Source organism: Apodemus sylvaticus, chromosome 3, assembly GCF_947179515.1.
Source record: "Apodemus sylvaticus chromosome 3, mApoSyl1.1, whole genome shotgun sequence".
In the NCBI taxonomy this organism is placed as follows: Eukaryota; Metazoa; Chordata; class Mammalia; order Rodentia; family Muridae; genus Apodemus; species Apodemus sylvaticus.
In genome coordinates, this window is record NC_067474.1 from 130,297,395 (window position 1) to 130,320,340 (window position 22,946).

The following is a 22,946-nucleotide window of genomic DNA, read 5'->3' on the forward strand; positions in this document are numbered from 1 at the left end:
GATGCTGGAACTCTTCTTCCATCTTGCCTGTACTTCCCTGGACAAGCAAGCTTTCTACTCCATGCTTATCGACCCAAAAGGTTTATCCCAAGTCATAAATGAATAAGACTGCATTTAAAAAGACCAAGTTTTCTCTTTTTGTACCTTCAAAATTACTAGTATACATTGTCCTAAAGGACAGACAGAATACTAGGAGATTAGTGGGGCATCAGTGGTTATCTTTGGTGGCAGAGAGTAAAATTCTTAACCTTTATAAAGACCTGCTTAGCATACAAAAACTAGATAACAAGAAGGCAGGCTTGGGAAAAGACTCATTGGTTAAGATCAATTACTGTTTTCCAGGAAACCTGAACTCAGGTCTTGGCACCCACTTCAGCAGCTCACTATCACCTGTAACTTCAGATTCATGGCATCTGATACCTTCTGACCTCCACTGGTACCCAAACCCCATACACAAAAATAAATAAAATTCTAAAAAGCCCATTCTTCCCTTCACTACATATTTAGGTGTCCAGTATTTGCCACTGCAGTACACAGAAGCAATAAAACTTTCTAAGATTTTTAATTATTTATATATATCGTTTTCTCAGGAAAGATATTCATTTAAATTACAAGCACACTAGCCAGGTGTGGTGGTGCATGCCTTTCATCCAGGCTCTGGGATGGCAGAGATCAGCCTAGTCTACTGAGTCAGTTTCAGGATGGCCAGGGCTACATACAGAAACTCTGTCTCCAAAAATAAAAACAAACAAACAAAAATTACAAACATAACTCAATTATTTTCTTGATAATCACTAATCAGTTATACAACTTATAAAGTACAAGTTATAAAGAGACCAGAATATATTTAATTATATTTTCAATCTTGTTCACTTTAAAAAATTACTAAAATTTTAAAACTGATTATAGAACAAACATCAGTGAAAAATGAGGATCAAAGATTCTTATGGCAACGCCAAATCTGTACACTTACCAAGCCAGCCGTAAGGGAAGGTGCAGACTGTCCAAGGGATTGGTTTCTCATTCGAACCAGGTTTGATGCTTCTCCTGTAGACTGCCAAGTTACCTGTCCCACACTGCTGTGTACACTGCTGGACAAAGGGAGCAGCTGCTTACCTTTAAACAAAAGGCAGAAAGCATTCATGTGATTATGTTGACAAATGAATGAAAAGATACAAACGCAATGCTATCAGGTAGATAAAATAATATTGACACAAAACAAGAGTGATTCATACTTATCCAGGTAAGAATTTGACAGGGCCAAATTAAATGTCTTGATGAATTGCAAGTGAGATCCTAAAGTGACTTGAGTATATTCAGTCACAATAATATTCACAACCATGCTAATCTCTCACCAACACTTAAACTAACAGTCTTAAGAGTTTTCTAAGAACTATTACCCTACCTAAGTGCAATAAGTAAAAGAAATATTATTCAAAATAAGTCTGTGCCTTGTGGTTTTATAGACAAATACTGAAGCTGTACTATTCTCACCAGATTCAATGTGCTCAGTCCAGGTTTACCAAATACATTAATTGCATGGAAATATAAGTGAAAGTCAAGCTAAATAAAGTAGTGCAAACAGAGTTCAAGACCAACGTGGGTCACATAGCAAGTACTAAGGCAGTCAGGATAAAACAGGAAGACCCTATCTCAGGGTGCGGAGGTGCAGACTAAGCACCTAGAACTGCAATGGTTTTTGCAAGGAATGTACCAGCCCCATTTCCCCTTTTCTTCACATCCTTCATACTACTACTAACCACAATCAATCTAACTATGACATTTTCTTTAAGAGACATCTGACGGCTTTCCCAATGTTTATAAAGACTTAAGTTGCCGGGCAACGGTGGCACACGCCTTTGGTTCCAGCACTTGGGAAGCAGAGGCAGGCGCATTTCTGAATCCTGGTCTATAGAGTGAATTTCAGGACAGCTAGGACTATACAGAGAAACCCTGTCTCGGAAAAACCAAAAAAAAAAAAAAAAAAAAAAAAAAAAAAAGATTTAAGTCAAACTCTTTGGGCCAAAGAGATGGCTCAGTGGTTAAGAGCATTGACTGCTCTTCCAGAGGTCCTGAGTTCAATTCACAGCAACCACAAGCATCTGTAATGGGCTCCAGTGCCCTCTTCCGGTGATTATGAAAACAGCTATAGCATAGTCATATAAATAAAATTAATTAATAAATCGTTTTTAAAAATTCTAAAATTCAGAGTATCTTTCCGGCTTCATCTCCCATCCTGTTCACATGTTTCCTTATTTAACTTCACTGTTATGCTTGCACTCTCCATGAGCTTTATCTTGATTACTCAGTTCACATGAAAACTCTTCCTATACATAATGAAACCTTGGTTATTTTGAGTTTTCTTGTTTTTGTTCTAAACAAAATATGATCCAATTCATTTGGACAGCAACCTCATAAAAACAAAGAAAATTAAAATTGAGGAGAAAATAAAGATTGAGAATGACTACAATCTGCTTAGCATGATGCCAACATGTAATCCCAACACTCAAATGAGAAAGCAGAACTGTCTGAGCCCGCCTAGGCTTCACCCTGAGTCTGAGAACAGCGTAAGCCCTGTAACCAAGCCAGCATCACAAGCAACAAAAAACACAATTTAAAAGAATGACTTTGGAGACTAGAGAGATGGCTCAGTACTTAAGAGCACACTGAGCTGGGCAGTGGTGGCACACGCCTGTAATCCTAGCACTCTGGGAGGCAGAGGCAGGTGGATTTCTGAGTTAGAGGCCAGCCTGATCTACAGAGTGAGTTCCAGGACAGCCAGGGCTATACAGAGAAACCCTGTCTCGAAAAACAAAATCCAAAAAAAAAAAAAAAAAAGAAAAGAAAAAGAGCACACTGGCTGCTCTTCCAGAGGACCTAGGTGCAATTCCCAGCACCCACAGAGCAGCTCACAGCTGTCTGTAAGTACAGTCCAAGGGCTTCTGATACCCTAACACAGACATATATGCAGGCAAAACAACAATGCATATAAAAATTTTTAAAAATTATACTTAAAAAAATATAAAAACTAAACAACAGGATAGATTGATAGGGAGAAAGACCGATTTAAAGCAGACAGGTAGAACATAACAAAACAAGAAAAGAAAGGTACAAACTATATAAAAACAAAGAAAGCTACCTGAAATCAAGCAAAAATCAGTTTTCCCAGCAAAATCTAAGCAAGATGCAATACCGACAAATTAAAACAACTGCTGGGCACAGTAACACCAGCCTTATTCAACACTTGCAAATAGATGCAGACAGATCTATCTCCATGTGCTCGAGGTAATCCTGGTCTACATAGCTAGTGCACACCTTTACTCTCAACACTTGGGAGGCAGAGGCAGGCAAATTTCTGAGTTACCAGCCTGGTCTACAGAGTAAGTTCCAGGACAACCAGGGCTATTCAGAGAAACCCTGTTTTGAAAAACCAAAAAACAAAACAAAACAAACAAAAAACAACAACAAAAACCCTGTATGTGTGCATAAATGCATGTGTGTATGAAGATATACATATGTATGGGACCAGAGGACAACATTGGATGTCCTTTCTCAGCTAATATCCACCTGGTTTTGTTTGTGAAAGAGACAAGGTCTCTCAGTAACCTGGAACTCACCAAGTAGGCTAGGCTGTGCTCTTAAGTTCCAGGAACCTCTAGAGCACTGGGATTCTAAATGACAGTAACACACATGGCCTAACCAATTACATTAATCTCTCCAGTGCCTACAGTTTTCTCCTTTTTAAAAAAGATTTTAAAATGTTTATATACTTTATATGTGTGTTTCGCCTGAATGTATGTGTATATGCATGATTGGTGCCTACAAAAGTCAGAAGAGTCAGATGCCCCTCAAAATGGAGATAGCAATGGTCATGAGGCAACACTGAGAATCAAATAGAGGTCATATGCAAGAACAAGTGCTTTTAACTGCTACTATCTATCCAACACCAGTTTTATTTTGTTGTTTTTTCTTTTTATATTTCTTTCTTTGTATAATTTTGGTTTTTCAAGACAGAGTTTCTCTGTGTGGCTCTGGCTATCTTGGAACTTGGTTCGTAGACCAGACTAGCATCAAACTCAAAAATCTGCCTGCTTCTGCCTTCCAAGGGCTGAAAGGTGTGGGCCCCAACTACACCGCTTTTAACCCTTAATTCAAAACTCTATTTACAGGACTACTGAAATGGCTCACAGGGTAAAGGTGCTTAGTCAAGCCTGATTACTTCAACGACCCTCCAGATCAGCATGATAGAGAGAACCAACTCCTAAAAAATGTCCTCTGGTCTCCACATGCACGTACACCATGGTATATACCCATACATTTACACAAATCAGCACCCTTTTTTAAAGTTCAATTTATCATGGACAATCAGAAGATAATCCTATTCTTAAAAGATGAGCAGGCAGGGCAGTGGTGGTGCACACCTTTAATTCCAGCACTTGGGAGGCAAAGGCTGGCAGATTTCTGAGTTCGAGGCCAGCCTGGTCTACAAAGTGAGTTCCAGGACAGCCAGGGCTACACAGAGAAACTCTGTCTAGAAAAAAACAAAAAACAAACAAACAAACAAAAAAAACCCAAAAAGATGAGCAGAGTTCTATGAAAAATAAGAGCAGAAATCACAAAATAAAAATAAGAGCACAACAGTGAAAAGATAAAGCCATGAAGAACATGACCAGAAAGGAACTGAAAGAAAGGAAATGGCAGCCAGTTGCTCTAGGGAGAAGCACACAGCAGGGTGTTTGTCTGCACCACTCTTCTCTATTAGCCATACTCTTTTTTTCATAGTCTATTGATTGATTAAAATTACTTTATCTTAACTGTTTTCAACTTGGACTAAGACTTCTTTTTATAACTTTGTATATTGAATTTTATAATTGTCTTTTCTTTACAGGAGGCAGGAAGATAATTATGGGATTTTGCACAGTAGGAGCACTTGGCTAGCATATACAAGACCCTAGTTTTTCCATCATGAATAGGGGGTGAGAGGTGGGGAGTGGGGAGGTAAGGGTGATAAGAATGTGAAATCTTCAAAGTTGTAAAAGGAGCAAAAATCATCCTGGAGTAGCCAAGAGTACTAGTCACAACTAACAACTATCCATGCTGTTCAGGTGGCTAGCATTCAGCCATTCTGTGAAGTGGTAGAAAGAAAACAGGGTTTCCTACAGTATTCTGTGGGACTATATCAAAGAAGAGGCTATCAAGATGAAACTCAGTTGATGTATCTTTATATGTCAACAATACAGTCCCATAATTATCCCCATCCCCATTTTTTGGTTCTGGAGGTGGAATCCAGGTTCTATGCATACTAAGTACATTATGTACCACATACTAATATACCCATTTCCCACATTCCATTAAAATACAAGTCAGATATTTACCTGACAGAGAACTGGCCAGGCTTCCTCTCCGTAACTTACAGTCATCCTGACTAAGTTGTCGCTGGAGTTTAGCTTTTCCAGTAGGTGAAAATATGTCAGGATTACTAAGCTTCCTGAAGAGCAGAGGACTAAGCCCAGAAACCATATCCTTCAATGAAAAAGAAGTGAAACGTGAATCTTTAGTAAATTTTCTAATGAAGTCTTTATTAAACATACATGTAACATTCATTGCAATTAAATAGTATCATTAGAGATGACTCGACAGTTAAGAATATTAGCTGCAATTCCAGAAAACCGGGGTTCAATTCCCAGGATCCAAATAGCAGCTCATAATATCTGTTAACTGTAATCCCAGAGGATGCCCTCTTCTGGTCTCCTAGGAACTGCATGCACTTGATATACATGCAAGCAAAATACCCATAAGATATAAAATAAGCATAACTTTTTAATGTACCAATTTTTTTAAAACATTTATTCAGTTTTTGGTGGGGTAAGCAAATGCACAGTACAAGTGTAGAGGTCAGAAGACAGATCTCAGGAATCCATCCTCTCCAGCCTGTGGATTGACAGCAAGCACCTTTACTTGCAGGCCCCTCTTACTGACCCCAAAAAAACAAATATTTCTGACAGTTTAACTTGAAATCTTTTGAGTAAACACACAAGAGTGATATACCCAGATCAGAAACATATTTCCTAAATACTACATAGTATGCTATTGAAGGACATGAAATGTTAACCATGAAATACCAAAGGAAAAATAAAAGAACTAGCCCACAAGACAACTTAGGACATTTTGATATGATATACTTACTCATGATGAATGCAATTCTAACTTTACTTAATTTACTTCTCTTTTTTTATTCTCTCTGTCTCTTTCTCTCTGTCTCTCTCCTCCTTCCCTCTCTCATCATCACGTCTATAACATGAGAACACAGCAAGAAGTGTCCACACAAGACTCCATATCTGCCAATACTTTGAGCTCAGACATCCTGGACTCAGCAACAAGAACTGTTTAAAATTACATAAACTGTTTTAAGGTATTTTGTGATAACAACCCAAATACATTAAGACAGAAGGTTTGGGAATATGCTTATGATGCCTCAGCAGTAAGGAATAGTTACTGCTCATGTAGAAGACTCAGGTTCAGTTCCCAATACTCACATGGCGGCCCCCACAGTCACCCCAATGAGCATGAGGTCAAAGGAATATTTGGAAGAGTCAGTTCTCTTCTTCAGCCATGTGAGCCCAGGAATCAAAACCAGGCCATTAGACTTGGCAACTGATGCCTTTATCCTCTGAGCCAGCTCAAGCATCCATCTGGTTTTAAAATAAACCACTCCAGTTGTCTTGTTTGCTGAGCATTCAGTTTATTTCTGTTTTCTTTCAGAACTTTGGTTTGTTAATTTGCTAGTCTTTGCTGGGCGGTTGGTGGCTCATGCCTGTAATCCCAGCACTCTGGGAAGCAGAGGCAGGCGGATTTCTGAGTTCAAGGTCAGCCTGGTCTACAGAGTGAGTTTCAGGACAGCCAGGGCTACACAGAGAAACCCTGTCTTGAAAAAAAAAAAAAAAAAACAACAACAACAATTTGCTAGTATTTGTCTTCAGTTACTGCTCCATTATCTAATCTTGTATTTTCCTGTGACTTTTGCTTACTACAAGGTTTCTTGGTTTAAATCTTAAGTGCCTTATAAAGATGCTGATGAACATTTTCCTCTTCATCCCAACAAGGTGAAAGTAACAAGAACACCTCCATAAGGTACAAGTACCTCACCCCAAAGATCAACAAAACACACTTCACTGTTCAAGGAATAGAAGGAACTTTTTTGTCTCAGCCAGAAAGATGCACATAAAGGGTGTCTGAGCCTCCTCAATTAAAAGTGTGCAGGACAAGCCCAAAATTCAGTGGGAGAAAGCAACCCTAAGGTCAAGAAATGAGTGAGCTACTCAAAAAGGCAGTACATAAACACCATCCAGCACATGGTCTTGAAAAACAATTTTCTAAGTAAAAAACAGAGGAAGAGGTAATTAGTGAAAAAATTTGGCAGTTCATATTCCAGATAATTTTATATATAACTACTAATTCAAGCTGCAAATATTTGCAAAATTAGAAATAAATCTACCTAAAGATAATCTGGCTGTAGATTTCCCTCAATGGGAAATATTCCTGAATTGGGTTTTCTGGGGTTTTTTATTTCTACTATTATTTTGTTATCATGAATAAGCAATCTACTTTAATTCAAAAGAATCTTTTAAAAATCATGAAATTGGTAATTTATAAAAACATTACTATAAAAGGTTTGTTTGGTTTGGTTTGGTTTAGTTTAGTTTAGTTTTATATTCTATGCATTGGTGTTATTCTGCCTATATGTATGTGTAAGTAAGATGTTGGGCCTTATTCGGCTAAATACTGAGGGGCCTAGTAAGGAAGCCTGAGCCTTTTTTGCTCGAGTTTAGAGACCTGTCTCAGTCAATTCCATACTGGAATGACTCAGCAAGACCTGCTTAAGCCTGCATTTGCCTAGCTACCACCGATGTTTAATAACTTTATTGGGCCTGTCAGTCACTCCATACCCTCTGTCACCCTTTCCCCACACCCTACCCTCCTTCCTCAACCCTATATAAACAAGAGACTGATACAATAAAATGAGTTCCTGCTTTGACAGATTGTTAGCTCCTAGCGGTTATTCTCCTGACAGCAGGAGATCCGAGCCACTCACTGTCCGGCTCAGCCCGAGAGACTCAGCTGGCCCGAGTTCTCTCCTCTCAGCCTAGACCTGCTGGCTCTGCCAGCAATAAGAGGTCCAGTCCCTAGAACTGAAGTACAAACAGCTGTAAGCTAGAAGTTAAGCCAGTGTTCTTAACTATTGAGTCATCTCACCAGCCACAAGTGTTTTTACAATTCAATCTAGGTTAAGAGATGTTTTTGTAAAAAAAAAAAAAAAAAAAAAAAAAAACATTGCCAGGTATGGTGGTGCAGGGCTTTATTCCAAGCACTCAGAGAGCAGAGACAAGCAGGTCTCTGAGTTCAAGGCCTTCCTAGCCTTCAGACAAAACAAAAAGAGGAGGAGGAGGGGGAGGAAGAAGAGAAAGACGGAGAAGAAAGTTATACCATAACTAAAGATAAATTCTAACTTTTCTTAGCCTCCTATAGCCTCCTATTCCAGTCTTTCTCAAACCTTCCTCCTTCTTTGTCTCCACACTGAACAAAACTGAGTATCAAAGGCTGTCAAAGCCTGAGGGAGGGAAAGGATATTAAAAATTCCCACGTGTAAAATCATCTTTTCTAAGTAGCTCTGTAACTGGGACAGACTCAAAACAGCATAACAAGTTGTATACAGTTTTTATCTCACTTTTACTGGTCCTTTCTCACATCTCAGAAAGAGATAAAACTTTCTACTTTGTTTTTACTAAAACACTGACTTAACGTAACTGTGTCACATATTTGATGATCATTGTTTTTATGTATTTGAAGTTTTGGGTTCTTTCAGTGCATTGTTATGCGACTAACCTGGGGGGTGGAGAGAGACTCATCCTTTAAAACAAATCCTTTGACTCATCCTTTAGGAAACAAATTGTGCTGGAGAGATGGCTCAGTGGTTAAGAGCACTGGCTGCCCTTCCAGAGGTCCTGAGTTCAATTCCCAGCAACCACCTGGTGGCTCACAAGCATCTGTAATGGGATCTGATGCATTCTTCTGGTGTGTCTAAAGACAGCTACAGTGAACTTTGTATACATTGGATATAAGCCCTCCATCAGACACAGGATTGGTAAAGATGATTTCCCAATTTGTTGGTTGCCATTTTGTTCTACTGACCGTGTCCTTTGCCTTACAGAAGCTTTGCAGTTTTATGAGGGCCCATTCTTGTTCTTAGAGCATAAGCCATTGGTGTTCTATTTAGGAAATTTTCACCTGTGCCCACGTGTTCAAGGTTCTTCCCCACTTTCTCCTCTATAAGCTTCACTGTGTCAGTATAGGTCCTTGATCCACTAGGACTTCAGCTTTGTACAAGGAGATAAGAATGGATCGATTTGCATTTTTCCTCAGGCTGACCTCCAGTAGATCCAGCACCAGTAGTTAAAAATGCGGTCTTTTTTCCCACTGGATTTTTTTAGCTCCTTTGTCAAATATCAAGTGACCGAACGTGTGTGGGTTCTTTTCTGGGTCTTCAATTGTATTCCATTGATCTTCCTGCCTGTCTCTGTACCAATACCGTACTTTTTTTTTGTTTTTTTTTTTTTTGTTTTTTTGTTTTTTTGGATTTTCGAGACAGGGTTTCTCTGTGTGGTCCTGGCTGTCCTGGAACTCATTCTGTAGGGCAGGCTAGCCTCGAACTCAGAAATCCACCTGCCTCTGCCTCCCAGAGTGCAGGGATTACAGGCGTGCGCCACCACGCCCAGCTACTGAACAGTTTTTATCACTATTGCTCGGTAGGGCTTGAGGTCAAGGATAGTGTTTCCCCCCAGGAGATCTTTTGTTGTGGAGAATAGTTTTTGCTACCCAGGGGTTTTTTTTTTTGTTATTCCAGATAAATTTGAGAATTGCTCTTTCTAATCTATTAAGAATTGATTTGGGATTTTGATAGGGATTGCATTGAATCTGTATATTGCTTTTGGCAAGATGGCTATTTTTACTATGTTAATCCTGCCAATCCACAAGCATGGGAGATTTTTCCATTTTCTGAGGTCTTCTTCAATTTCCTTCTTCAGAGACCTAAGTTCTTGTCATACAGATCTTTAACTTGTTTGGTTAGAGTCACACCAAGATACTTTATATTGTTTGTGGCTATTGTGAAGGGTGTCATTTCCCTAGTTTCTTTGTCAGCCTGCTTATCCTTTGAGTATTATTGGGGAATTGAGACCATTGATATTAGATATTAAGGAAAAGTGATTGTTGCTTACTGTTATCTTCCTGGTTAAAGGTGAAATTCTGTTTGTGTAGCTATCTTCTATTGGGTTTATTGACAGATTACTTCGTTGCTTTTTCTACGGTTTCTACGGTTTCTATGGTTTCCCGCCTTGTGTTGGTATTTTCCACCCATTATTCTTTGAAGAGCTGGATTTGTGGAAAGATATTGTGTAAATTTGCCATGGAATGTCATGTTTTCTTGTCTATGGTAATTGAAAGTTTTGCTGGGTACTCTGGGCTGACATTTATGTTCTCTTAGGGTCTGTATAACAGCTGTCCAGAATCTTCTAGCTTTCATAGTTTCTGGTGAAAAGTCTGGTGTAATTCTGATGTCTGCCTTTATATGTTACTTGACCTTTTTCCATCCTTTCCAAAAAAAGGCAGGGAAGGGCTATAACATGATGGTGCAGTGATTAAGAGCTCTAGCTGATCATACAAGGGATATAGCTTCAAATCTATCACCCACTTGGCAACTCACAACTACTCCAGAAGGATCCAATGTCCTTCTGTAGCCACTGTATGAACATGGTACACATATAAACAACCCTACACATAAGATAAAAACAAATAAAACCTAAAAATATTTTTTTTAAATTAACATGCCACAAAAGAACAGAAAAAGTCAGAGGAAAAAGAAATGTCATGTTGGACAGTGGTGGTGCATGCCTTTAATCCCAGCACTTGTAAGGCAGAGGCAGGTGGCTTTCTGACTTCAAGGCCAGCCTGGTCTACAGAGTGAGTTCCAGGACAACCAGGGCTATACAGAGAAACCTTGTCTTAAAAAAAAAAAAAATGTTGTAAGGCTGGACATAATATGATAGACCTTTTCATTTAATCCCAGTACTCAGGAAGCAGAAGCAGACAGGTCTCTGAGAGTTTCAGGTTAGGGTAGTCTACAGCATGTCCAAACCTGGCAGGGCTACAATATGAGATCTTATCTCCCTCCTCTGCCCCCCCCAAAAGCTTTTAAATACACTTGATAAAATAATACTTCTATGTGCAATTACAAATATTTTTAAAACAAGTAACAATGTTAAGCACTCGACATAATTAAAAATAAAAAATATCTTTTAAAAGCCAAAGGGAACCAGGTGTAACAGCGGCACCTGCCTTTAATCCCAGCAGTCAGGAGGCAGAGGCAGACAGTGAGTTTGAGGCCAGCCTGGCATACATAGTGCAGAGGTTCTCAACATTCCTAATGCAGGAGTCCCTGATGTTGTGGTCACCCTCAACCATAAAATTATTTTAGTTGCTACTTTATAACCGTAATGTTGCTGTTACAAATTCTAATGTAAATATCTGTGTCTTCCATTGGTCTTAGGCAACAGCTGTCATTCCACCACAGACTGAGAACCTCTGACATAGTGACTTCCTAGACAGCCAAAGCAACATAATGACACCATGGGGGATAAGAGATGGAGACTTTTAGAACTGAAAAAAGAAAAGAAAATGAATTAGAACACAGAATAGAGACAAAACAAATAAAAAGCCAGGCTCCAAGATTGCAACCCAGCATTAGGTAGGTAGAGACAGGTGGATCCATGAGGTTCTCTGGCCATCTACTCAGTCATATCAAGCTTAGGGTTCAGTGAGTAAAAGTGTCTCAAAAAAAAAAAAAAAAAAGGGCGGCTAGCATCTCTGACTTCAAAATACACCTACATTAACCAGTACATACACCACACAAACACAACACAACATCTATATTCCTAAATGAAAATTTTAAATATACTTATGATATAAAGCATAAATCAGAACTATAAAATTCATAAATAGGATAAGAAAGTTCAAGAAAAACTTACAGAGAAAAATGCAATCTAAGAAATTAAGTAATATGAAAGAATTAACAAAGCCTATATAGAGAGGGTTTCTCTGTGTAGCCCTGGCTGTCCTAGAACTCACTCTGTAGACCAGACTGCCCTCGAACTCAGAAATCCGCCTGCCTCTGCCTCCCAGAGTGCTGGGATTACAGGTGTGCGCCACCACCACCTGGCTTGGATTTGTTTTTTGAGACAGGGTTTCTCTGTATAGCCCTGGCTGTCCTGGAACTCACTCTGTAGATCTATTTATTTATCTATTTATCTATTTATTTTATTTATGAGTACAGATACAGAAGAGGTCATCAGATCCCATTACAGATGGCTGTGAGCCACCTTATACTTCCTCGGAATTGAACTTAGGACCTCTGAAAGAGCAGTCAGCAGTCAGTGCTCTTAACAGCTAACTCATCTCTCCAGCCCTATTTTTTATGTTTTAAAAGAAGAAAAGCAAATACTTCATGAAATATTATCAATACAAAAATATTACAAATTACATGAAATTCCAATTTCAGAGGCACTATGTAACTTACTGCATCATTAAACATTTTCTATTTTTTGAGACAGGGCCTCATGTTTTCCCAGGCTGGCCTCACACTTTCTGTATAGCTAAGAACTTCTGATCCAGTCTCTGTCTCGTGATTATAATACAGCATCACATCTGTTTTGCAGTGCTGTGGATTAAGCCCAGGGCTTCATATATGCTAGGCAAGCATCCTGCAAATTGAGCTGCATCCTACCCCACGAGCTAATTCATCTTCATGGTAGATACCACAGTCTAACAATAGATTATAATCAAAGCCTCAAAGTGTAGGGTAGTCAACGATCTAATATACCAAAAGCAAAGGGAAAAAAGTTTTTTCAGATTTTCTATCAGGCTTGGGGTACAAGTGCCTGAATTGTGGCTTTTTTTTTTTTTTTTGGATTTTTGGATTTGTTTTTTTTTTTTTTTTTCCGAGACAGGGTTTCTCTGTGTAGCCCTGGCTGTCCTGGAACTCACTCTGTAGACCAGGCTGGCCTCGAACTCAGAAATCCACCTGCCTCTGCCTCCCAGAGTGCTGGGATCACAGGCGTGTGCCACCACCGCCTGGCTACAAATCCTTTTCTTAATTCAAAAATGGTGGTGACTCAAAATTCTGTGGGCTCTGAAAGGAATAAAATTCTACTAACTACACTGAGGTTGGAGGTCCAAAGCAGAGAGTAGTTACAAGTTGAGAAAATATGATTTCCTTCCTATGCATCTACATAATGTCCTCAGCCTTCTAGCAGTTAGCTATAGGCCTGTAACTGATTTTGGAAGTAAAATACAAATGAAAGCGATTATGCTGGCCCATCATCCTCTTTGTCATCATCCTCAGGTGACCTTGCAAGAACCTAGATAGAGACTGGAAAAGTATGTTCAGTCTAGGTCATTCTGAATGTATCTACTACAGCAATCAGTATTCCATAACTAATATAAAGACCAAAGTCTGAGCTAGAATAACAATATCTCCTTTTACTAGTCAAAGGCAGAAACTAAATAGCCCAGGGTTACCTGAACAAAAAAAAAAAAACAAAAAAAAAAAATCACATTGGTAACATCCCTTTGAAATAACTTTAAAAACTATTACCAACTGTATCTAAATGATGTGCTTTACAAATCATTCCTAAATACCTATCAGAAAGCTTAACACTATAAAGTAGCTCTGTTTTGGTGAAATATGGGCAGAGATAGCATGTAGTGAATTAATCTCCACTGAATTAAGTATTAAAGGATTTTGAAACAGCTCAACTTCTCCCAGTGAGCACTCCTAATACTGTAGTTGTCATAGAATACCTCAGAATTTAGAAATGAGGGCCTCTAAAGCTTTGATCCTAATTGCATTATCAATGGAGATATATCCCATTCTAAGGCAGGTTCTTAATAAAGAAAACTGGTGGAGGTCAGAGAAAACTTTCAAGAGTTGGATTCTTTCCTTCCATCTTTTTTGCTTCAAAGGAAGGGTCTCTCCTCTTGCTGTTTCTGCTGTGCTTCATACTTCAAGCTAGATAGTCCATGAGCTTCTGGTTGAGTCTTCTATTTCCACCACCCATCTTGCTCACTTCAGTGCTAGAATTGCAGACACACTTTTTATATTTGCTCCTGGTATCTAACTCTGGTCACCCGGCTTGCACAACTGCACCTAACAGCCCAGCATGACTCGTATTTCACTGTAGTCATGAAGTATTACCTTTTGTAAAGAAAATAGAATTCAAAGCGCATAGAGATCTGGAAGTCAGAAAAAGAGACACAAATTACTACCCTCAAGGAGCAAATGTTCTAATGTGGAAGACAACCAATAAATACCAAAAAAAAGTGACCAAACTATCAACAGAAGATAAGAATACAAAGAGAAAAGGGAGTAACCATGAGAGTTATTTTGGAACAGATAGTCAAAAAAGGTTTAGGTATTCCCTCAATAGGCATGAACAAAGTAAGAAAACCCTCTGTACACAATCCATCTGGAAAAGGGAACTCCAGGTACAGAAACCATGAGTGAAAAATTCCTAAAGCAATAGTAATTTATTAAAATGTTCTCAGGTAGACAGAAATGGTTACTATATTTGGGGACCACCAAGACAGCCATTGTGACTTGAGGTAGTAAACAAGATGAGGAAATTAGGTCAAGGGCCAGGTTTCACAGTCTTATAGGACAAAGTCATAAGCACATTGGACTTTGATCTCAATTATAATGGAAACAACTGTAAAAATTTTTAGTAAAGTGACAATATCATACTTAAGGTTCTACAGAATGATTTTCTATGTGTAAAATATCACAAAAGGAAGAGACCACTAAGAATAGAACTAGATGAGTTAAAACTCATAGGATTTAGCCGGGCAGTGGTGGCACAGAAATCCTCAGGTGGATTTCTGAGGCCAGCCTGGGTTACAGAGTGAGTTCCAGGACAAGCCAGGGCTATACAGAGAAACCCTGTCTCGAAAAAACAAACAAACAAACAAAAACAACACTCATAGGATTTTACATGAAAGATCTGATAGGGTAAGACTACAGACTCTGTAGTTCTCCCTCCCTGTTCTCCCTAGCCCCAGCACCATTGCTCTGTGAAGCCTTGGCTGGCCGCAAACTCACAAAGATCTACCTTCCTCTCCCTCCCAAATGCTGGGATTAAAGGCATGGGAACCACCACCACCCAGTCTGACAATATAGAGAAATGGTGGAAACAAGTAGGGCAGTTTCTTCAATTTGAACATGTGTGAACAGAATCACAGGGCCAGCAGCTTGGCTAAGTGGGTAAAGGCGCTTGTCACACAGTCTGATAATTGAGTTCCATCTTCAGAATCTGCATAGCAGGAGACACTCAACTCCCTCAACTTCTTCTGTGACCTCCACTTGTATGCAGACGTACAAACACACACACACACACAGAGAGAGAGAGAGAGAGAGAGAGAGAGAGAGAGAGAGAGAGAGAGAGAGAGAGAGAGAGAGAATGGTGTTTTGAATGAAAAATGGCCCCCACAGGCTCATAGGGAGTAGCACTATTGAGAAGTGTGGCCTTATTAGAAGAAGTATGTCACTGGGGGTAGGCTTTCGGTTTTCAGAAGCCCAAGCCAGGCCCAATGTCCCTCTCCCTTCATGCTGAGTGCAAATCCCATGTAGAACTTGACAGTACCATATGTGTCAAGGGAAGCTTCCATGCTTCCCATCATGTCAATAATGGACTAAACCTCTGAACCTGTAAACCAGGCTCAATTAAATGTTTTCTAAGAGTTGCCATGGTGACAGTGTCTCTTTACAGCAATATAAGTCACACAGATACACAATAAGGAAGTTAAAAAAAAAAAAAAGGAACAAATCAAATCAGTACTTGTTAGATTTAAAGAGATTTGAGACTAAGGCCATCCTCTGTTATTTAACAAGTTAAATGGCCTACCAAAGTTTCATAGTAAGACCTTGCATCAACAACAACACCAATAGCAACATTTATGGAGAGATGGTACATCTCTTAAGAGTTCTTGCTGCCCTTCCAAAAGAACAGAGTTCAGTGCTCAAGAGGATAAAGCCCACAGGCACCTGAACACTCACATACTCACACAGACAAACATAATCAGTGACAGCTTCCAAGACACAGTCTGAATAACTTAATGAATATGAATGGTGGTATTATTTGGTAACATGGGAAGTCTAGGAAAGACACAGACTGGGAAGTGAACATCAAAAGTTTAGTTTGGGCAAGCTAAAAACATGGCTCAGTGATTAACAGCACTAGCTGCTCTTGCAGAGGACCAGGGTTCATTCCCAGAACCCATATTGTAGTACATAAATGTCTGTGACTCCAGTTCCAGGAGATCTAATGCCCTCTTCTGGCCTCTGTGGGAACCAAGCATATATATGACACATGTGTAGGCAAAAATCCATAGAGATTGTATTAGGGTTCTCTAGAGTCAAAGAACATATGGGTAGTCTCTATATAGTAAGGGAATTTGTTGATGACTTATAGTCTGTAGTCCAACTCCCCAACAATGGTCAGCAGCAGCTATGGATGGAAGTCCAAAGATCTAGCAGTTGCTCAGTCCCACAAGGCACACAGGTGAAGAAGAGCATCTTCCTTCTTCCAATGTCCTCACATAGGTCTCCAACAGAAGGTGTTTGCCACCACACCTGGATCTAGGACTTGCTTTGTCCCAGATGACCTTGAACTGACTCCTTGCCTTAGTGTCCTGGGATTCAGAGCCACTATGCCTCAAGATCTCATGCCAAGATCCAGGTCAGAAAGTTGTATCTCCCAGTCTCAAGATCAGGATCACAGGTGAGCCTTCCAATTCTGGATTGTAGTTCATTCCAGATAGTCAAGTTGACAACTAGGAATAGCCACTACAATCCACCCCTTGTCAACCTAACACAAATAATATCTCATGTCCACAAGAAACAACAAGGTCATGAATACGCCTGACATGATATAACTACTCCTCGTACAATTGCAAACACATCTGTAAATTTACAATGGGGCAATGTCCCTTGGGTATATTCTTTTAGTATCTCACCTTAAATACCAATTGATGTTAAAGAAATTGGAAGAAAGACAAATGTGTTCATAACAAAATAAAACTGAAGTGTTCATTTCACTTTAAAATCTTCATTTCTGCAACTGGTTACGTGGCCTTAGCTGGTATTTATAAACACCTTCCTCTGCTACCCATTCTGTATTTCCTCTACCCTCTGCAAGCACCTCAACAGATCTTGGCTCTTTTCCTGGAGCCATACCTTCATTACTTATGGGTCTGCAATCCTGCTTGGATTAGGCTATTGTAGTTTCCCATTGACTTTAATCACAAGACATAGTAGTACTAAGAGATTCCCTAAGGGATCTCCTGCACTCCAGACATAATTCTTCTAACCTCCTTTGTAAGGCAATCCAGTTTCACCATGGTAATCTGGATCTATCACCCCTCCTAACACTGTTATTCCTTTCTTAGCCTGTTGGTTTAAGCCCAAAATGACCAAGGGTAAGTCTAAGCTTCCAGTTCAATGGAATGTTTGTTGTGGCTCCTGGTAGGAGCACTCCCCCCCTCTAGAACCAAAACTTCAGGGGGAACCAAAACTTCTAGGCCAGCAGAACCTAGAGTTGTGGGGAAGGGAAACAAAAATTTTCCTAGAGGGTCACAAGGAGTGATAGTAAGTGGAACTATTCCCTTTGCCACCCCTTAATTCCTGGACCTTGATCCTGGCTATGGGAGAAACCATACCACGCTGAATCAAAGCATATACTGACATCTAAAGAACTCTGCCCCAGCCCTCCATGCTGCTCCCACCTAGTTGGTGCTGTAACTGTGCCTTCAAAAGGCCAGTCCATCTTTCTATCAGACCAGCTACTTCAGGATGATGGGGAACATGGTAAGATGAGTGGATTGCATGATCATGGACCCACTGTCACACTTCTCTGGCTGTGAAATGAGTTCCTTGGTCCGAAGCAATACTGTATGGAATACCATGACAATGGATAAGGCATTTTGTAAGTCCATGGATGGTGGCTCTGGCAGAAGATTGCATACAGGAAAGGCAAATCCATAACCTAATCATAATTCAGCAGCAGCTGTAGCCAGGTCAGCCTTGGTGAGTAGAAGTCCATGTTGAGCCTAAGCATAACCTCCACCTCAGCCACCATGGCCACTTTGTTCATGTGCCCACTCTGCAATGACAGGGATGGCTGGGGAAAGAGGCTGACTGTCCACAGAAGGGGTCATCTTATCCACTTGATTAGTGAGCTCCTCCTCAGCTGAAGTCACCTTTTGGTGAGCATTACATAGGACACAAATACCTTCACATCCTTTGCCCACTTGGAGAGATCTAGCCACATACTTCTTCCCCAGATGTCTTTATCACCAATTTTGTAATCATGATCTTTCCAAGCCCCTGACCATCCAGCCAATCCATTGGCTAAAGCCCATGAGTCAGTGAACAATCGTGCATCTGTCCATTTCTTCTTCCAAACAAACTGTAATACCATATGTACTCCTCAAAGCTCTGTCCACTGGCGATTTTCCTTCACCTGTATCTTTCAGGGTTGTCCCAGAAAGGGATTGTAATGCTGCAGCTGTCCACTTCTGGGTGGTGCATGAATTAACGTACAGAGCCATCAATAAACCAGGTCCTAGTCTTCTTCAGTCATCTGATCATAGGGAACACCCTATGAGGCTATAGGTGCATGCTTGACAGCAGATGGCATTGTAACAGGAGTAGAAACCATAGGCATCTGAGCAACTTCTTCATGTAACTTGCTTGTGCCTTCAGAACCTGCTCTGGCCCAATCACCACTTCCATTTAATTAAAGACTACTGCTGTGCATCTCCTATTTTATGACTTGGAGGGTCTGATAACACCCAGCTCATGATAGGCAGAGTTCAGGTCACATGGTAATTTAGTGTCCTATTGTCAAACGTTCAGTTTCCACTAAGGCCCAATAGCAGGCCAAGAGCTGTTTTTCAAAGGGAGAATAGTTGTCTGCAGATGATGGTAGAGCTTTGCTCCAAAATCCCAAAGGTCTCTGGTGTGATTCAACTACAGGGGCCTGCCAGAGGCTCCAAACAGCATCTCTATCTGCCATCAGCACCTCAAGTACCATCTGCTGGATCATATGATCCACATGGTAGAGCAGCCTGCACTGCAGCCTGGACCTGTTGAAGAGCCTGCTCCTATTCCAAGCTCCACACAAAGCTAGCAACTTTCCAAGAGTCACTAGGTAAATGGGCCTGAATAACACAACCAAGTGAGGAATGTGCTGTCTCCAGAATCCAAATAGACCCACTAAATGTTGTAGTTCTTTCTTGGTGGTAGGAGGGGCCGGATGCCATAACGTATCTTTCACCTTAGAAGGAATCTCTCTGCATGCCCCACACCACTGGACTCTTAAGAATTTCATTGACTTAGATGGTCCTTGAATTTTGGTTTTATTTATTTCCCTTACTCTGATAAGCATGTGTTACCAATGAATCCAAAGTGGTTGCTACATCCTGCTCACTTGGTCCAATCAGCATAATGTCATCAATATAGTACACCAATGTGATATTTTGTGGAAGAGACAGATCCCTTCTAATTATGACACAGAGCAGGAGAGTTATTCTATCCTTGAGACAAAACTGAAAAGGTATACTGCTGGCCTTGCCAATTGAAAACAAATTGTTTCTTGAGGTCCTTATGGACAGGTACTGGGAAGGCATTTGCTAGATCAATAGCTGCATACCAAGTACCAGGAGATGTGTTAATTTTAGTTCAAGAAACAAAATCTGGTAGAGCAACTGAAATCGAAGTGACTACGATTTAGATTTGATACTCAACTCTCATTCTCCTCCATCCATCGTCTGCACTGGCCAGATAGAAGAGTTAAAGGGAGATGTGGTGGGAACCACCATCCTTGCATTTTTCAAGTCCTTGATAGTGGCAGTAAATTGTGCAATTCCCCCAGGAATACAATACTGTTTTTGATTCACTATTTTCTTTGGCAGAGGCAACTAACTCTAAAGGCTTCCATTTTGCCTTTCCAAACATAATAGCCCTCACTCCACAGGTCAGGGAACCAATATGAGAATTCTGCCAATTTCTAAGTATATCTATCCCAATTATACATTCTAAAACTGGGGAAATGACCACAGGATGTGTTCAGGGACCTACTGGACCTACTGTGAATCTGACATCAGTCAAAACTCCATTAATCACCTGTCCTCCATATGCTCCTACTTTAACTGGAGGGCCACAATGTTTCTTGGGATCTCCTTCTATCAGCATTAATTCAGAACCAGTATCCAATAGACCCCAGAAAATTTGATTATTTCCTTTCCCCCAGTGTACAGTTACCCTTCTTAAAGGCTGTAGGTTCCTCTGGGGAAGAACTGGAGACTAATAGAAAAACTTTTAGGTGTCTTATCAAGATCCCTCCTCAGGGGAACCTGGCCACTCCTTCATTCCAGAGGTTCTGAGTCTAAAAACTGGCTCAAGTCTGGAAATTGATTCACTGGCCGAGATTGCCTTTTGCCATGATCCAATGTAGCCTTTCTTTCATTTGTTTGAGAATTTTTATGCTTATACAGATCAAACAGATAAACAGTAACCTTCCTATCTTATTTTATGCCTGGAAACACCATGACTTGACTAGGCAGTACCAAAAGTACAAATGAGTCATGCCATTACAAATTCACCTCTCCTGTGCTGACCAATATGGCTATGTCATTATAAATGTTGTTTTGTCTACACTATCCATTATAATAACTACAATCACCTTGTCTCTGGCGATTCAATACTGCCACCTGGCCCTTGTTACCTCAGGGCCCAATTAAGCCCATTGAATTTAACTTATCTAATTAAGCAGCAGCATCTCCAACCCTAAGGTCTGGCACAAGGAAAAGGGCAAAAACAAAACCCTTCAAATGTGCTGGTGCCCCTCTCACCAGTTTGCTTCTTATAGTATTCATGATGGGCTTATCTTCTGGTCCTTCTCAGTGTGGAGGATTAGCTTTTACACAATGTATCCACTCTGGCATTGCACTTTCCCTGAGCCTTTTGTTTTGTTTTGTTTTGTTTTCGGTTTTTGGTGTTTTTAAGACAGGGTTTCTCTGTGTAGCCCTGGCTGTCCTGGAACTCAGATATCCGTCTGCCTCTTGCCTCCCAAATGTTGGGAATAAAGGCATGCGCTACCACCGCTGCCACCACCACCCAGCTCCCTGAGCCTTAAAATCCCTTCATCAACAATAAGCCAAGGGATATCACGCAACTCCAACTCCTTTTCAGTAGGCCACCTTTTGTCATAGGTGACCCTTCCAATTCTGGATTGTAGTTCATTCCAGATACAGTAAAGTTGACAACCAGGAATAGCCACTACACACATTAAAAATAAATAAATCTGAAAGGAAAAAAACTTTAAAAAAGTTTAGTTTGGGAACACATTAGGCTTAAAAGATCTATAAACTATTCAAATAGAAATGCACAGAAAACTAGAAACAAATCTTGACCTCAAGAAAAAGGTCAAGAACAGAGAAATGTGGAAATTGTCAAACCAAGAGAACCTGATGACATCATTCAGTGTGAATAAAAGAATCTTAAACACTGAGCACCCAGAAGCACTTCCAATGAGACATAAATGCAAATCAACAGATCATGATACCAGATGCCAACCAAAAAAAATGATCAACTTGTCAAGTCCAGTTGATCACAAGGTGAAGTGAGATGAAATTTAATGAAGACAGATTGTTGTCTGACTTTCTCATTGCTATAATCCAACACTATTTAAAAGAGGAAAAGGATGTGACAGAATGTGACAAACTAGCCAAGACTGTTTATAAAGGAAATATCATGTCTGTTAAGTTGACAAGAATCATCCAGTGAAAAATGAAAATTCATGATGCCAAATATGAAAAAATTGCAAGAACAGAGTCAACCTTTAAAAAAAAAAAAAAAAAAAGATAGGTCTTACTACATAGCTCTGTGTAGTGAGAATTCTGGAATTTTGATTTCTTAAAAAAATAAAATAAAAAAACACAGAAATGGGTTGGTGAGATCGTTCAGCAGTTAAGAGCACTGACTGCTCTTCCAAAGGTCCTGACTTCAAATCCCAGCAACCACATGGTAGCTCATGACCACATAGTAGTAATGAGATCTGACGCCCTCTTCTGGTGTGTCTAAAGGCAGCTACAGTGTACTTACATATAATAAAAAATCTAAAAAAAAAAAAAAAAACCAAAATTATAAGAACATATTTTCATTTTAATCCTAGGTGCAAGGATGTGGGGTTGTTTCAAACTGTCCTGAGCAGCTGACCATTTACCTTGTGCTCAAGCAGAAGTGTGGTTTTGCCAGCTGTAAATTACTGTGTGACATTTGGAGTTCTGAGAACTTTTCAAAGGGTAAGTTCTAGAGCCCAAAGGCAGTGGTGGCTGTTGTTCACTGGAGGCGGGGTGTGTGTTAGAAGTCACGGTCAGAGAAGAAACAAAAGAAATTAGATTCAAGGAACCTTCTCTCTCTGCCCTTCTATCCTTTACCTAATGATAGGGGGTAGAACAGGAGTTGGGAAGGAAAGGGTGGGGGAAAAAGAAGATCCCACAAAGTAGCAAAGATTGATTTGTGTCATCATACCTGGTACATTTTTTATTTAATGCAAATTTATCAAATACAATACATTGTTTCAATACATGTCTATGGTATGTAATAATCAAATTAAGGCAATTAACATAGCCATCACGCCAAACAATTATATTGAAACATAAACTTTGTATTTTTAAATATGCACTATACAATTGCAACTTTGTACCTATTGACCAGTCTCTTCCTATCTCTCCATCTTCTCCATCGGACTTTAGTAATCACTATTTTCTATTTTCATAAC

General features: G+C 39.9%; 1 protein-coding gene across 5 annotated transcripts in view; it reads right to left on the bottom strand.

The window, feature by feature from the left end:
- Mast2 (microtubule associated serine/threonine kinase 2) overlaps window positions 1–22,946 on the bottom strand; it is a 135,797-nt gene that overhangs the window by 105,773 nt on the left and 7,078 nt on the right. For all 5 annotated transcript variants that reach the window (XM_052177061.1, XM_052177060.1, XM_052177062.1 and 2 more), the window contains exons 2-3: window positions 5,376–5,523; window positions 974–1,116 (exon numbers count right to left, since the gene is read on the bottom strand). In XM_052177061.1, the coding sequence (XP_052033021.1) occupies window positions 974–1,116; window positions 5,376–5,523 (291 nt within the window). The remainder of the gene's footprint in view (window positions 1–973; window positions 1,117–5,375; window positions 5,524–22,946) is intronic.